This window comes from Emydura macquarii, unplaced genomic scaffold, assembly GCF_026122565.2.
Source record: "Emydura macquarii macquarii isolate MOO-44397 ecotype Brisbane River unplaced genomic scaffold, CSIRO-AGI_Emac_v2 contig_320, whole genome shotgun sequence".
In the NCBI taxonomy this organism is placed as follows: Eukaryota; Metazoa; Chordata; order Testudines; family Chelidae; genus Emydura; species Emydura macquarii.
Genome location: NW_027130457.1, coordinates 481,312 through 499,355, shown reverse-complemented (window position 1 = coordinate 499,355; position 18,044 = coordinate 481,312). Strand labels below are relative to the sequence as shown.

Below are 18,044 nucleotides of genomic sequence, written 5' to 3'. Positions count from 1 at the left end.
TAGTTTTAAAAAGATATATATATCTCAAAGATGTGGTTTGAGAGATACTTTTTCCGTGTAGAAGACAGTATGAGGGGCAGGTAGGAGAGATTCAGCCATTAAGGCTTCAGTTGGAAGTGACTGCCACTAAAAAGGCAAGTTTCACAGACAAAGGTAGTAGGGAACATATGGTTAATGGCTCAAAGAGAGGTTTATTGAGAAGACAAGGTTCAGGTCTCACAGAGGGGTGTGTTCTCAGATATCTGGGAAAGCCCTTAATAAATCAAGAGTAGGATGTGGGAAAATACTGCAAATCTGTCCATCGGTGGGGGGGGCCCAAATAGCAGCTAAGTCAACTTTCATGGAACACTGGTCCAAGTTCTTTAAGGCAAAAAGATAGTCCGAGATACATGACAGAGGAGAGTTGAGAGGGGAAGAGGCCCTGCTGTGTTCACCTGTCGTGCAATGTCTTCCACTTCTATAGATAAGTTATTCTAGTAGATGACTTTCTGCTGTTCAGTAATATTTCCTGCACTTCGTCTGAGCGGTCCATTTTTATTCCTGAGAGCCAACTGCAGTGCAGTGAGTTTGGGATGAAGAACCTTCCTTGGATCAGAAGGTTGGCTATCAGTGGTTGATTAAATGATGGATGAGATGAAAGGCAAACTAGATAGGGGAACCAGTAGCTTTGCCTTGTCTGATTTTGGTCAGGATGTTGAGCAGTAATGTAGTTGGAGGATAGCAGTAAATTTCTTGATAAAATAAGAAGATTTACTTACAAGCATGCATTTAAAAAGTACATTGATCCATTGCCAGGCAGGACAGCTGCCATTATCACATCAAAACACCAGTTACAACAGAAACTTACAGGGGAAAAAAAAAGGAAGAGGGTTATTGTCTCAAATAGCTCAATGCAAGAACACAGAAAAAAGATCCTTTCAGAATTTTAAGGGACATAAAATATTACTTTTCCAAACTGAACTTCAATATATTGTGAGAGGGATGCTTCAGATCAAAGGCGCTCCCTGGACACAGCCTGGTTATTCACAGCAAAAGTGGTGGTGCAGAGAATGGCAGTTAAAAATTCAAAGCTGCTCCCCCTTAAAAATTGTAGAACTACTACTTGGGTTTAGGGGGAGGCAGTTAGAGGCTGTTGCAAAAGCTTTTTCTTTCATTTCAGGACTTCTACATTTTGGAGGACGTAATTCTTGTGATGCCCGGTTGGCAAAGGGAAATGTTATTTCATGCTGCTGATGGGAAGCCAGTAGTGTGTACAGCCAAAGCATTCAAATGTATAGGACTGAATAGCACATCTATGAGTGGAGCAGTCTGGTCAGCCACCAAGAGGGCCCTTGAAAATAACTCCTTCCCTGAAACATGACTACCTTTCAGGAGTTCCTGGTTCAGGAAATGTTTGCAGCTTTGAGCCCATAGGATTGTGTCAGAAGAATTCAAGAGGGAATCAACAAGATGCTGTGTTATCTTTCACAATTACCCTGTTATGGCTGCCTGGGAACACAGAACACCACAGCTATTCTCCCTCTCCACCACAGCACATTTCTGGATAAAATTTCAAACCCCAGTCAAATTTGGGACAAATCATTTTGTCATTTATGTTTCATGACTACATATAACTAAAATGGCCTAGATTTGTAAATGGAACAGATATCCTCCTCCTCAAACCAAACAGTTCACTATTTCCAGGAGTTCATTACACCATTGAGTGGTTACAGAGCAGCGTACTTACAAGCATGCCAATTTAAGGTTTTGTTGTTTTTCCCCCCAAGAAACAGGAATGCCATAGCAAAAATCTGCATCTCTCCAGTAAAAATTCCCTTTCAAGGCATTTTTACTGTTTGTATTTCCCCATAACTATTTCGAATAACATTGGGAGGGGAGGGGTAAGAGCCAAGATACTGGCATACAATCCACCATTGGTGGAAACACATTGCTATCCGGGTTTCTTAGAATTTTTGCATTGGTTTATAGAAAGGAAATCTTTCCCATTTAATATCAACAAACATTAAAATGGATCCAGAAACTTATCAGGCTCTGGTGTGGCTTCTGTCCCTTCTGTATCTGCTGCAGGCCTTGTGGAAGTCAGTTTCTCAGGTGGGGCAGAAAAAAGGTCTTCCAAAAATATCCCTATGATGTGCTGTTGCTGCGGCTCCTGAGGCTAAGTCTCCTCTGGAATTGGTTTCAGCAACAGAGTCACTTTGCTGGCCTCACTTAGTGCCTGCTGTGGGCTCCCATCAGTTCGGTGTTGGATTCTAGGGCCAGTAGGGGACCATTCCAACTGACTAAATCATCATGCACCACTGTGGACTCTGGGCTCGGCGCAGTGCCCAGCACCTGGTCAAACCACTCATAAAATGATCATGATGTCAGCAAGTTGCCCCAAGTGCTATTCTAGTCCATGGTTTTCCTGTACTCAGCCTTCTGATGCTTAATCTGCTTCCTGCACGGGTCAGGTAAATTTGCAATACTAACAATTTCTTTGCTGGTATACATTATCATTCCTGGTACTCTTACTAAAGTACACTTCTTTGTTGGCCTAGTGCCACAGATTTACCAAAACCTGGCTGTGCTCCAGTGACCATGAAGAAGCGTACTTTGCAGAAGACTTCTTCTGTCCAGTCTTCAGTGGAAACACAGAAGGATGTCTGATGGTGTGTTTGCAGCACAACAGTCAGAAGTAAATTGAAGTGTTAAGTATCGACTCATTGAGCTGCTGCACTGCAGTGCACTAAGAATGATTGTTTCCTTTTCTCTGGAGTCAATTGATGATTCTTAGGAAAGAGAGGACAAAGTAAGTTGTCCATGGGACTGTCGGGAACTTTTGGCCAGTTCCCAGGACCCAAGTCTGGGGTGAGCTGTGTCTACAATGCAAAGCAACAGAGCTCCCACCTTGAGTTTCAGCTTGATTTGGGCTTGAACCCTCTTACTCCTGCAAGGTCCTAGGACCCTATGTCCAACCCCAAGAGATATTTGCGTAGACTGAAGAGAGGTTTCAGCTCAATCCGGAGTCTGAGCCCGGGTTTACATTGCAGTGTACACATACATCCAGTGGCTAAATTAAGGCTTCTGGGTGGAAATAAGCAACCTTAACTAAAGCAGCTGCTGCAGCTCTCACTATTACACTAGTAAACCTGAAAACCAAAAGATGAAAAACCATGAAACATAACTGAGCTTAATTGTATTACCCTATCACACAACCACCACCACCAATAGGAACTGGTGGGGGGAAATGGGATGTGGCAAAGCTCTTCCTCTACCTCAGCGGGCCCAGCGCTTCCTTCTAGTGGTAGGTCTGGGCTCTCCTTCACCTTTTAGTGTTCTTCCACCTTCTAGTGGTGCGGGAGGATAATACAGCCTCTCTAAGATGGCGGTTCTATGCTGGCTCCTGGTCCTGTCTCTGGTTCTCACAGGCCTTTGCCTCTTTGCTGGGGCTCTTGCCCCCCCCAGTGAATGGCTGGTAGAAGGTGGGGGGAGGCCTGGTCCCACCCTCGACTCTGGGCCCCAACCCAGGGACCCTACAAGTAGCAGTCTCACGCTGTGGCTTTAGGAAAGCTGTTAGCTTCCCTGGGTTACTTCCCCGTGCCCCTTGACTTAATGTCCTTACCCTGCTCAGACAGGGGTCCTTCCTGACCTCCTTTCCAGGCAAGGCTCTTGACCCTGACAGCCCCACTGGGCGTGGTGGTGCCCAAACCAAATGTCTAGTTCAATCTTTCCCTTCTGGCAGATTCTCTTCCCTTATGCCTCCAGACCTGGGAAAGGTCCTTTGCCCTTTTTGAGCAGGGTTTTTCCTTCCCTCAGTCTTTGTACCTACAGGCTTCTCTTCTGCCAGCATTCTGCTCCTTCTCCTAAACCCTCCTGGCTCTTGACAGTGTCTTGCCTGCTCACACCCTCTGTTAGTTCACCTCACTCTCACAACTCCAGCTACACCCTTCCTCTGGAGGGGAGGCTTTTAACAAGTCCTAAGTGGGGCCTTGATTGGCTCCAGGTGTGTTAATTAACCTGGAGCAACCACTGCTCAGCTACCAGGGGAAAAGGAACTTGCTAGAAGGCCAATATATCAACCCCAGGCTCAGCACTCTCTGGTAGCAATCCTGTCTAACCCTGTTACAGGGGGTAGTTTGCAGAACTACTTCCAAAGCATCCATTTCTACCAATCATCTTCACACTCCTTACTTAATTCTCCACAATGTGTCTTTCCAAAGCCTTTTGGCAATGTGTAGTTTTGTACTTTGCATTTTGAGAAGGGGTAATTACAAATTGGTGTGACTGTCTCCCTTGACTCCCTTCTCAGCCAAAAAAAAAAAAAAATTAAGGAGACGTTAATGCTAATACAAAAAGTAATAGGCCATCATGTCTACGCACTGCACTACAACAAGTTAAGAATACCCCACTGAAAAAGTAGAATATTTAATTTGGTTTCTTCTGACAGTTGTTCACCATTTTATTACAGCTAGCTTGGCAAATCCATTAGCACCTAAAGTCAGTTGTTTTCCCCAACAAAGCAAGTAATCTTGTTAGAAAGAAGTGTAAAATGCTGAAACATCGCAAAAATAACCAATGTTTTACTGTCTGGTCACCATTTATTTATTTCTCTGAATCTAATAAGGATGGTATTAGACCAGCCAGTCTGGGGTCCTTAAAAATAAAGGACTGTAAAAAATCTAAAATGTCATTGGTGACCTTAATTATTACCTGATATTTTGCATCAGTTGGTATATAACTTAAAATTGTTGCAATTTTAATGCACCGTGTTACCACAAGATTGCTTTATTCTTATCACTGAGTTTTTGTAAACTAATTGTTACATATTGATCATTGCCTAAAAGCAAATATTCAAAATAACATAATACCTGGTATTAGAGGGCTGTAACTTAGCAAAACAAGTGCATAACACGATCCAATGTCTATAGCTGAAGAAAGCAAATCTTTAACTGGGAATAAAATGAAAATATTTAACAGGGAAGCTAAATTACCCACTGCCACAGGTCACCAAAGAACATTGTAAAATCTCCATCACTTGGAGTTTTTACATCAAGACAAGATGTCTTTCTGAAAGATAGCCCAGTAACCTAAGGTTAAACTAGAGCTTAAACGCACAGGTAAAATTCCACTAGGTAAAATTATATAGCCTGAGTGATCAGATTAGTTGATCCTAATGGTCCCTTCTGACCTTAAAATCTATTAATCTTTTATTCTGTGCATTTGTAGTGTTTCCAGCATGTACCCAGATATAGGTGTCACTTTGAGTTTTCTCCACAACGGAAAAGATTTCTAACATAAGGCTTTTAAAGCAGTCTGAGAAAGTCACAGTTCATTTTCATATTTAATAGAGTGATAACATTAACAGAACATGAGTTTCTGCTTCAATAATGGTCTGTAATAGCTTCAAATATAAAGGTCTCAGTTTAGCCCTTGCATTTATGTGTGAGTAGCTTAGGCCATTGTGGAGCATCAACTCACATATTAACATTATCATCACTTAGTTATATGGAATGGATTAGGAGACAGATTGCTGAACTACTGGCCTCTAAATAAAATTAAGAAAATTTATTCTTGAAAGCTCAGTATGCAGTACTTTTAAAATACTATAGGCCAAACTCTTTTGTCATTTATACATGCGTAACTCAGACTGAAGTCAGTGGGAGTTAACTAGTGCAGAATTTAACTCAGTAATTGTTTTCTATGTGAAACAATATAATAAATTAGTAATAATTCATCATACAATGCCATCCATCAGATAAAAAACATGTTCACTCAGAAATAAATCCACTATAGGCCATTGCCCGAGATTAACATCTCCTGATCTGACCCAAAAAAACCCCAAAAAGAGTTTGTGTGTATGTGTCAGCTTCATCTCAACTATTTTACACAGACTTCTTTTTGCATGCAGGCTCAAAGTCCTTTAGTGTATGATTAATTTAAGCATACGAGTAATTCTACTAACTTCAGTGGGACTGCTCACATACTTAAGTGCATTTCTAGATCAGAGCATTCTGTAATAGCAGCAGAATATCATTTGTTGACATGCAGTTTCACTGACAATATATACAAAACATTAGTAGCAGCAGTTAATGGAATAAAATATTGTTACAAACCAATTGTCTCTTGCTGCTACACCCAATTAGAGTTTCAAAAGATGGCCTCTCCTCCCCCCTCCACATTAGGCTTTTTCATTCTAAAAAAAACTTCCACCGTTGCTAACACTGGTGCAGGTACTCCAGCAGTTGCAATGCCGAAAACATTAGTGTAGATAGGGCACCAGCAGCCGCTGGTGTTTGTACCACTGTTTTGTGTACGACAGTTTGGAACAGATTAAAATGACCTGGTGTTTAACACTCAGTGACCATTTTGAGACTTACACTGTAAATGAGCAAATGAAACGCAGCAATCTCATATACCAGACAATTATTGTTATTTTACTATAATTCAGTGACCATTATAGATTTAAAAAATAATTCATGAAAACGTACAGCTTTCCAACACCATCCACCAGTAGCATAATGCAGTCATGAAATAATAAACACTATACACAATAATACATGATCCTATATTTTAAGGCCAGAATGCACCAACCACAATGCATGCAGGGTCAGAATTAAGGTGTCTCTAATCCCCTTCAACTAAGAGATTTCTGAGTTTTGTCTGTTTATCAGCATATTAAAGCTGTGGTTTAATGTTGGGTTTATGTTCTTCTTGCTGTTTTTGTTGTATTTAATAATTGTATATATTACATTCTGTGGTATTGGATACTGTGATTTCTGTGGAGGTCAAGGAGAAATCATACACAATAGCAGATTTCTCTCAGTGTAAGGTATGAACTGTATTTCAAGGGGCTTGAATACTGTGAAATATACACTGTCAAAATAAAAATATTTTCCCACTGAATATCATTATGTATTTTTACATTTTAAATTTTAATCTCTCTGCCAGTTTTGTTATTCTTTACGCAGGCACAGAATTAACTTAACCAGTAGCATGTTTTCATGCGAGCTATAATTTTGAAACCAAGAATGGTTCAACAACCACCACCAACAGATCTTGTTTTTTAGGGAAGAATAAAAAAAAAATGTAATGAGTTATAACTTTCCAGGGCTCATAATATATTCCAGATTGCACTTCTCCATGGATAGACATAATTGTTCTACATTTTTATTCATATCCAAGCAGATATGTTACTATTGTCAATTATCAGCCTGAAAAGGCTCAGTTTGACATTTTCACAGCTGACTAAGATTTAGTAACATCCACCATTAATTTTAATGTGGGGTGTGTGACTAAATCCCCTAGTCTGCTTTGAAAGTCTCATTTCATAGTTTAGCTTGTTTCAAGAAGTATCCATGGATTTCTCTCTTCTTCAGAAGCTTCAAAAATGGTCTAAACATCTCATTAACATTGACTCCTCTCATGAGATTTCCAATTCAATTAGAAAATGTCTGAGTCAGAAAGCCGAAACCTAAACATTATATAAATTTGTACATGCAAAGCTCACCCATCACTGAAACACAGCCACTTGTTGAAACTATATTGAAAGTTCACATTGCAGAGTTTTATTTTTAAAATGAAAATTGAGAAATATTTCTCCATTTGATACTAGAGGGGAAGTTTAGGCAGGCAGCATTGAGCTACTTAAGGTGGATTTCGGCCGTCACACTGGCATTAACGTGTTTACTCATGCAAAAATGTCTCAGTTTTTAAAGGAAAAAAGTAACTCTTGGTTAATCTTGAAGCTAAAAATCAATTGATAGTCTTAGTGTGTGTTCTGATACAGTCAGGTAATTTCATTATAGCTGCACCCAGTTCCATACGAGGACTGTCAGAGTAAAACCGAGTTTTAAAAAAAGGGTTTTGTAATGGAGGTAAGGTCAACAAACCTAAGCTAGAATGTTATTCAATAACCCTTTTCCCTGTGGTGCCTTGTAAGTGAGATATTGCATTCCACAGGGTGTTATCATGAGTGGAAAAACAGACACACATACACATACATGCAAAAAACCAAGCCTCCAACCATAAAGTGGCACACTTGTGAAAATAAAAAGTCTAAGACAGACATGAGCCTCTTCAGTTTTAACAATCCAGAACAGAATGAGGACTCTGAAAAACTACTGACAATTAAAATGCAAGTTGAATGTACAATTGTAATAAAACTAGAGAGACAGGAAATAAACTCTAGCAATGAGAATACAGCATTTGAAACAAAACGCCTGGAAAGATTTGCTTAATCAAATGCCACACTGACATTGGTAATATAAATCCTATTGCCCAATTGAACCTCTGATCCTCTAACTTTTTTCTCCTTTAAATCTAAGTGGATAAAATGTTAAGAGCTGGAATTATCTACAAATTATGGGAAGCAGTGGATGTCAGTGTCTAATAATTCTCAGGTATACCAATGACATTTTAGTTTGATGGATTTGCAAAGTCCAGTTTCCACTTCTGCTTTTCTAAAGAGCTGGCATGCTTTACAAGACTATTAACCCTCCTCAGCACTGGTTTTAGCTGTCCTGCTGCTGCCAAATAAAAGGAATTCACTTTTGTCAATATAAAAGCCATTTTCCCCAATAATAATTCCACCTCAAATGTCTGTTCCCACTAAATTTTCCTCTCCTATTCTAAAATTCTGCTTCATTTCCCCCTTGTTTTTATTCCCCCAGATCTTGCTCATCTCATCCAATCTTTTATGGCAGCCACCTTCTTTGGTCCTTTTTCTATCATTTCATCCAGTCTCTCAAATCTTGCTGCATTCACTGCTACCATTGTCAGAAATTCCATTACTCCTCATACTTTCAACAAATCCATAACTTTTGACACTTTGGACCGTTCTCTGCTCTTGGCTCACCTGTTCCCTCGTCATGTTTCTACTCCTTCTTATTAAAATGTCTCATTGTCTGTCAGTACTTCCATCTCAGCAGACAAACAGCTCAATTTTCAGCCTTCTGTTGTCTTCTCACACAACGTCAGCCCTTGAAGTTAAAGGTAGAGACTTTGTTGCTTTCCTTATTTATCCACCACTTCACACTGATTATTTTCCACTGTACATATCTTGCAACACGAGAATGACTAAATGATTAAAAACATGCCTTACAGTGAGATTCAAAGAGCTCAATCCATTTTTTTTTAAAAAAGCAAAAAGGGTGATTAAGGAATCACTTGATACAGTTTATAAGTACCTACATTTGGGAACAAATATTTAATAGCAGCCTCTTCAGTCTAGCAGAGAAAGGTGTATAACATGATCCAGCTGAAGCTAGACAAATTTCAGACTGGAAATACAGCATACATTTTGAAACATGACGGTAATTAGCCATTGGAACAATTTACTAAGGGTCATAGAGGATTCTCCATCATGGATAATTTTAAAATCAAGATAGGATTTTTTTTTCTAAAAGATATTTATTTTGGGGGAATTTCTCTGGCCTGTGCTATGCAGGAGGTCAGACTGGACAATCACAATGGTCCCTTCTGGCTTTGACATCTGAATTATGCAGTCCATATCCATTTCATTGTTCAAGTATTCCCCATTGACCGCAATGGGACTACCAACAGGAGTAAGGATTGCATATGTTGACCCTGTGTGTATAACCCAATTCTACTTCATGACAGTCATGTTTCTTACTCATCTGAAGCCTTTTCTTTCAGAGTAACTGTATAGTACATCATAGAAATGTAGGGCTGAAAGGGACCACAAGAAATCAATGAGCCCAGCCCCTTGCACTGAGGCAAGAGCAAGTAAACCTAGACCATCCCTGACAGGTGTTTGTCCAACCTATTTTTAAAAAAGCCTCCAATGATGGGGATTCCACAGCTTCCTTGGAAGCCTATTCCAGAGTTTACCTACCCCTATAGTCAGTAAATTTTTCCTAATATCTAATCTAAACCTCGTTTGTTGCAGATTAAGCCCATTACTACTTGTCCTACCTTCAATGGACATGGAGTACAACTGATCATGGTACTCTTTATAACAGCCATTAACATGTTTGAAGACTTAACAGTCTTCCCCTGCCCACATCATCTTTTCTGAAGAGTAAATATAGCCAGGTTTAAAAAAAAAAAAACTCAAAAACCCACACGACTCCTTTCATCACAGGTCAAGTTTTCAAAAAGTTTTATCATTTTTGCTGCTCTCCCCTGAACACTCTCCAAATTGTCCACATCTTTCCTGAAGTGCTCCACATAAAACAGGATACAATAGGCCAACTGAGGCCTTACCAGGAGTGGGACAATTATCTCCTTTGTTTTACATACAACACTCCTCTTAATACACCTCAGATTAGATATTAGCCTTTTTTGCAACTGTATCACATTGCAAATTGAATATGAGTCAGTTATCTATAACCCCGGATACTTTTCAGCAGTACTACCACCTAGCCAGTTACTTTCCATTGTGTACTTTTACATTTGATTCTTCCTTCCTAAGTCAAGTACTTTGCATTTGTCTTTATTGAATTGCATCTTTTTGATTTCAGACCAATTTTCCAACGGTTGTTTCAAATGCTAATCCTGTCCTCCAAATGCTTGCAATGCCCTCCACCTCCTCTTCCCCCATCTTGGCGTCTTCTGCTAAACTATAGGCATACTCTCCAATCCATTATCCCACTCATTAATGAAAATATTGACTACTAGTGGACCCAGGACCGTTCCCTGCAAGACCCCCACTAGAAACACCCTCCCAGTTTGACTGTGAACCACCAATAACTTCTCTTGGAGTACAGTCTTTCAACCAGTTGTACACCCACCTTAGAATAATGTCATCTAGACCATATTTCCCTAGCTTGCCTATGAGAATGCTATATGGGACTATGTCAAAAGCCTTGCTAAAAATCGAGATAAATTGCATCTATTTCACTCCCATCCACTAAGCCGGTAACCTTGTCAAAAAAGGAAATCAGGTTGGTTTGGCACAATTTATTCTTGACAAATCCATGCTAGCTATTCCCTTTCACCCTATTGTCCTCTAGGTGCTTACAAATTGATTGTTTAATAATTTGTTTCATTATCTTTCCAGGTATCGATGTTAGGATGACTGGTCTATAATTCCCTGGGTCCTCTTTGTTCCTCTGTTATAACACAGTGCTTCAAGATTCAGCTCCAACTTTATTTTTCTACTCTATACAGTGTTAAGTGTGCCCAGAAACCCACTAAAAGACGTTATTCCAATTTGCTTTGACCAACTTCATGGATCATGTCACACACACCAGTCTAAAAACAAAAAATGTTATGTGCAACATATGCTGTGTTCCTCCCCTCTACACACATTTAAACAATATTTAGGGTGACAGTTCAGGGCAACCATACCATATTTCCCCTCAGTGGTCCAGCAAAGGTACTTACTCTCAGGATTCCAGCTCCACAACTATTGCCTTTCTGGCAATATCTCCCCCGCCTTCTGACCAGTGTATTTCCAGCTTGCATAGTTCCCTGCCTTCACTGTTTTATTCCCACATTGCCCAAGAATACCTACTTGCTTTCTCTTCAGAGATGGTTAACAGGTGTAATTGCTATAGTTATAAGTTACCATACAGTTCTTTCCATACAAACTTATTTGTAAGGTAAAAAGCAGTACATAGAAAACATAATAAACACAATCAAAGAACCTACACACATGCTTATACACTTACCAGAATTCACCCCAACCCTAGTACAGATTCTGGCAGGTGCACCCTTCCAATTTCCATCCCAGGGGATTCCTTGTGCTTAGAAGTTCATCAGAGTTTCAGTTCAGAAGAAGCACCCAGTCTTATTGGGCCTCACTAGGCCCAATCCTTCCAACACTACCCTACAGTTTGGGGACCTCCAGGGACCAGGGATCCTGCCTGTTTGATGGATTAGGAACAAGTCATGAGCAAATTTAAAAGGAAGCTCTTTATCCAAAACCCCCTTTCCTTGTCTGCTGGTCCCTGGAAAATATAATATAAAAAATTTGAAATAGTACATGCGTACCTCTCCTGAGGAATGGCTCCAAAATGTAGCTCACAGAGAAAGTACATGAGCATCCCCCCATCCCTAGCAGAGAAGGTACTTACAATACCACAAAAACCACAAATGCAATTGCATTTTTAATGCAATGTGCCACCAAAGGTATTCATCGTAATTAAACAAGGTTTAGCTTTATTGAATTAAATTCATTCAGGATATTGCAGGAAATTGTCAATCTGTCTCACTTTGGATTTACATACTAGATTTATCCCATGTAATACACTGTGATGGGGTTTCTATAATTTCACGGTCTATAAAATATCTTAGTGTACCCTAATCAGAGAGAATGAAGTTCACCCAAGTATATTAAGGTTGGAGGCTTCCCATAATGCTGAATTGGGTGGTTTCATTCCAGAGACATGGGCATAGGTCAGAGCTGGAGTCCAAGAGTCCAAGCCATGAATAACCCAAAGCAGGGAAAGGCATTATGGATGGGCCAGGGATGCCATTGAGTCCATGATTGTGTGTCTCCCGTGACCCACATTTCTCATGTGGGGGAATGCCCAGGAGTTGCAGCCACTTTGTGACTTTAAAAGCAGTAATAGCAGCTACAGAGGATCTACAGAACTGTACAATTCTCAGCCTACAAATTGGAGTGAGTTCAGGCTGCCCAACTCCAACGTATATCTATGGTGCTAAATTTCACTCAAAGATGAGAAATAAAATACCAAACATCTCAAGGTTCACCTTATACATTTTCCTCAATTTTGACTGATTTACACTGCAAAAAAATGACAATGATTCTCTCTTGTGGGTTAATGTGTCCTTGGTAGGTAAGATATGAGCACCCATCTAAATCATATCTTGCTGATCTGGCTTTTATTTTTCCCTCCTTATTAAAATACATATTTCTTTTGAAGAATATTGTCACATCCAGAGAACACAATTTAATATGTACCTTGACACTTCTAAGAGACTTAAGACTGCACTATCAAACTCAAAAGTCATGAAATTCCAGAGATAACGCTGTACATGGAACCTTAACTCTGCTCCCTTGTGAATAAGCATTAAAATGCAGTTTTTAATTGCAAAGCCATGGAGTCAAATATTGTGTTAGATCATTTTTCTGCAGCCTTAGAAGATGAAGCCAAAAGATTAAATGATTTGCACAAAGACACCAAACAATAGAGCCAGGAACAGAACCCAAGTCTCCCAAGTTCAACTCTAGTCTCCTTTCCACTGGACCTGACTGCTGAATATTATATCAGTAGTTATTTTGTGGCTGTATCAGTTTCTGCAAAAATTAGCCTTTAGTTAGGGGAAAAAAATAGTTCCATCTTTTAGAATTATAGTGGAGGGCCTGCGGCAAACACAGTGAAACAACTGTGTGGGCCAAATGCCAGCCACCCGGAGCGGGAAAGAAAGCCCCTAACGAAAGTATGATCTAGTATTGTGCACACCCCAAGAATTAGAAACAAACGTGGTGGTTTTCATATGGAGAGTTGTCAGGAATTTTCCCTCACAATAATTTTTTTTTTTTTTTTTTTGGGGAGGGGGGGGGGGGGGGGGGGGAGAAGCAATTTCAAAAATTGCCAAAATATTTCTATTTTCTGTTAGGAAAATCAAAGTGAAATATATTTGTTTGCTGAAATGATCCCAAAATGCTTTTGTTTCAACTTATTTTAATATAAAATCGCTCTCTATTGTTTTACGGACACTGTAGCTCCAGCCCCTGCCCCCATTCTCTGTTATGGGTGTAGCTCCCTGCAGGAGTACATGTCCTGCAGTGCAACTCAAGGACTCCTCTCTGACCAAGCTGTGTGGTGCATCATAGTAGTCACATACCTCTGGTGTTTTATGGAAGATTTAGTCCAGCAAGAGAGCCTGACCTATAGGGAGGACTAGAGGCATCAGGCTCCTGAAGTACAACTCCTGTAAGCAAGGGCACAATAGTGGGGTAGGAGAGGGGGAAGAGGAGCCCTTTGGGCAGCTCTGAGCAGAGTAGGGTGACCAGATGTCCCAATGTTATAGGGACAGTCCTGATATTTGGGACTGTCTCTTATATAGACGCTTATTACCGCTTTACCCCTCACCCCCGTCCTGATTTTTCATACTTGCTATCTGATCACCTACCCAGCAGCCAATGCCTCCTCTCCTGGCCATAGCCAAGATAGCAGCATGGGTGGCCCCAAGGCCAAGGACCCACCACCCACTCAGGAGTACCGTCTGGGATGTCAGCATCCCTGCTCAGCTGGGGAGCCCCTGCAGGACTACTGGTCGGCAGGCTGGGAGTGGGAAGTGTTGGGGCCTCCCAAGGTTCTGCCCCAGTCAGGGCAGCAGTGTGGGGAAGGGCTGCAGCCCCGAAGCTTGGGCTTTCCACAGGGATCAGGGACATTGGAGGGCTGCAGAGCTTGCATGGTACTCCCCCCTGCACACATATGGTGCTATGCCCTGCCTGGCACTAGGGGTCTGTGCTTGGCGCTTCCAGCACTTCTTTCCCTGGGTGCAGCCCTGCAAACCTACCTACAGCTGACTAGGCCTCTGCAAGGTGTGCATCAAGCCCAGCTGTGTTCCAGGACAACTGGCTTACTGGAGAGTTTGCCCCTTTAGGCCCCCTCCACCAGGAAACTTCTGGTTGTGCATCTTCCCATAAGGATGTGCCTCTTCCCTGCCAAGATAAGGAATTACAGTTTAATGTTGAAATGTTTAAAAAAAACAAAAACAAAAAACGGGCAGCCTTTCAGTCAATGGACTGAAATTAAACGTCAATTTCAGAAACACTGAAGTATTTTGTTTCAATCAAAAATTGACATATTTTGCTTGGACATTTCCCAATAGAAATTTTTAGAATTTTCAGCATTTCTGTTACATAAAAGGTTCAATATATAAAATTTTCATTCCAATTTGGGACAAACACCAGTGTTGAAATTTTGGAATTTCCAGCACGATAGAAATTCCAAATTTCATTCCATTCTAGTGCTAGGCATATTCTGCATTAGCTGGATCCACAAATCTGGGGTACAGAGGGATCCCAGCTGTTGCAGACCTCTTCCGCCAGGTCACTGAGTTGGATAGAAATATTATTCTTCCCTTAACCTCTCTTTAAATCCATCACATACAATGCCTATTCCTGGGCTGTCCACAAAAGGATCAACATATGCTCCTAAAAAAGGAATTAATTGCCTCAAATTAATCTCAATGGATTTTTAATTTAAGCATAACTGTTCTGAAAATATGGTTAATCATTTAATTACTGATCATAACAGTAAAAGCATCCAATTACTATGGGATTGTGGATGAATCTTGAGTAGTGTTACCACCACTTTGTCTCAGTCTGATCCCTTTTCATGCCAGATGACTTTATGTATATCCAAACAAACTTGAAACAAAAACCCAACAGCTACATTAAAAGAACATTATAATTCCAAAGTCAAGCACTCAAAAAGTTGGAACGGCCTTCTTAAAGCTAGTGCAACTTTAATCCACCCCTTTTACGATTTGGTCTTTTATTTCATAACCACATGCTGTTTTTTCCAACAGGACTAATGCCTCATTCGCTGACAGGCTGGATGATACTCTAGGAACTAATCAGGGTTGTGTAGTGAATGAGGCCTATAGGACCTTTTCTTCATTTGTTGCAGAAGTTGTAAGTTGCATGGTGAATGAGGCAGGTAATTACAGGAGAGAAAACAGGGCTCATTAGTTAAGACAGCGGAATGCTGGCCTGGAGAATTGGATTCTATCCCTCCCCTCTACCACAGAGTCCCCATGTGATGCTGGTAGATCAAATGTTCACAAGTGGCTCCTCACTGTATGTTTCCCAGACTTCCTGAAGTACTTTGTGCTCATAACTGTAGTACAAATCTATAAAGTGCTATAAAATGCTAAGCAATCAGGAACAAGAATCAGGTCCTTGGTATCTCAAATTGGGTATACATAATTAGTGGATGCTTTAGGCCTAATGTCTCTGTGCTTTTGTTTCCCCACCTGTAAAATGGGGATAATCTCTAATAAAAAAAGCTCTTTGTGAAGATGAATTAGTGTGCATGAAGCACTCAGATAAGATGGAAAGCAACCTAACACTGGTGAGAAAATTAATAATTTTATATTCAGTGGAAGGTTTGGATGGCATACATTAATTAAGGCCTGAGACCATACACTGAAGTTTGAGAATGAAAATTAATAGTGAAACAATCTACTGAATGAGACAGGGATCCTACAGAAAATATAGGATGTTATGTAATAAAGGCCGTATCATAATGCATATGCACAAAGAGCCTGACATGTGGTCATGCAGGCAACCTTAATGTTCCTAACCTGAACATATTGCATTAAAAAACAGATTTTTATACTTATTTGTTTTAAAGGTAACACCAACTGCTCATCAACCTTGTCACTGTCAGTTGCCAGGTTTCTTGCAGGCATCACAGCAGAAGCAGACTTTGTGGAGGGCTTTTCAATAGGAGAAGGCAGCTGCAGAATGTTTCATCTTGCACAAGGACTGCATGGAAGTAAGTCAAAGGAAAATCTACAGAACCACCTATCATGCCTGATTTGTCTACCACTCCAAAGGAAACCTGGAACCTGGGGTTTCAGGTCACATCACATGTTCTGATATGAAAACAAACTCCTTAGAGTACATATGTGAACATGTTCATTGTGACCAGCCCCAGCATGGATAAAGCATATATTAAACACACATTTAAGTACAATATACTCCGAACAACCTCTGCTCAAAATTAGTGTTTGCACTGATCTTATCCAGGTAAACTGGCATTTCAGGTGCCAGTGTCACCACCACCAAAAGAAAATGCCCATAGGAAACTTGTACGACATCCCATTTTCACAGTGAGACATCTCCCCACACGAGTCTCAAAACTGTTTCAGAAATGTTATTTCACTAGCACATTTTCCCATTAGGAGATTCGTATTCAGCTATGTGTTTGACAGTCTCAACACCTAGACTATTGTACAAGATATATAGGGTTACTATAATGAAATTACATAAATACATTAAGTGTGTGTGTGAGTATTTATCTTTATTAGAAGTGACGGAGAAGAATAAATGATTTCACACAAGTGATTTTTTAAAATTATACCTAAGTAGATAATTGAAAGAAGATGTTAATTGCTACTTGAAAGGTAGGGATTTAAAAATTATGTGAAGTTATTTTTGAAGACTCCTTAAGCAAGCACCCAGGAGGGGCCAAAAAGCTGCATCTATCGCCTCACCTCCTTTTAAGAATGTGTGTATATAACAACAGTAACATTTAACAGATCACTCTAGATAAAAATTATTTAAATTTTAGTATATTTGCTCCACAAGCCCCCAGATGTAATTAAGGTCTATATAATCTGCTAGCAACAATATTTCAGAACATCTATATCAATAGTGACAGATCTAACACAGTCAATCATGGTATTAATTACTACAAAGGAGGCACATTTTTCTCCAAGCTGGGACCCAGTGTTGCATATAATCGGCCTCATTTTGCTCCAGAGTTGAGGTGTATCACCACATTCTCAAGATTCTAGACCTTCAGTAGCAAAAAAAAAAAAACTTGACTTCTGCATCAAATGTGCAGAACACAATGTGAAATATTCTACAAGGCACCCATGGAATTAAAAGCTTCTATAGCAATATCCTGGTATTCAGAATAGCTCAAGAGCCCTTGACAAATCACTCAGGCAAGAATCCAAGAAGCTACATGTGCAGAAGCTTATGTTGAGCTAAATGTCAGTTCCATAAATCCCTAAATCAAGTTTTTCAGCTATATCTTTTTCCAGATCCTAACAAGATATACACAGAATGCCAACAAAGCTCTCAGGCCCCCAGGAATGCTCAATTGTTGAGTACGTGGAGTTCCCTATTTTCCAACAATGATCCAGTTCTAAACTAAATGGCTTCACAGAGATAGATGGCCAACAGATCTAGAAAGATAAACAGCTACCCTCACACTACTCTGACCATTTGAAAAGTAGTACAACAATATCCTATTCCAACCCAGCCAAAATGAAGTTATCACTAATGTAAATCCTATGGATCCTGGCCTACAGGAATGAAGTGAAAGGTACTTGAATTTAAAAAGTTTCAGAAGACATTTTCACCATTTTTCCAAGTAGGTCTAATATTT

At 40.1% G+C, this 18,044-nt stretch overlaps 1 protein-coding gene across 16 annotated transcripts in view; it reads right to left on the bottom strand.

The window, feature by feature from the left end:
* LOC137167385 (cadherin-10) overlaps positions 1-18,044 on the bottom strand; it is a 210,421-nt gene that overhangs the window by 173,098 nt on the left and 19,279 nt on the right. For 7 of the 16 annotated variants that reach the window (XM_067569540.1, XM_067569566.1, XM_067569623.1 and 4 more), the window contains one exon: positions 8,834-8,957. The exons of 8 other annotated variants lie outside the window; for them this stretch is intronic. In XM_067569540.1, coding sequence (XP_067425641.1) covers positions 8,834-8,848 — 15 coding nt within the window. In that variant the 5' untranslated portion in view covers positions 8,849-8,957. Of the gene's footprint in view, positions 1-8,833; positions 8,958-14,433; positions 14,579-18,044 lie in introns of all 16 variants that reach the window. One more of the 16 variants, XM_067569574.1, reaches the window with a different exon arrangement.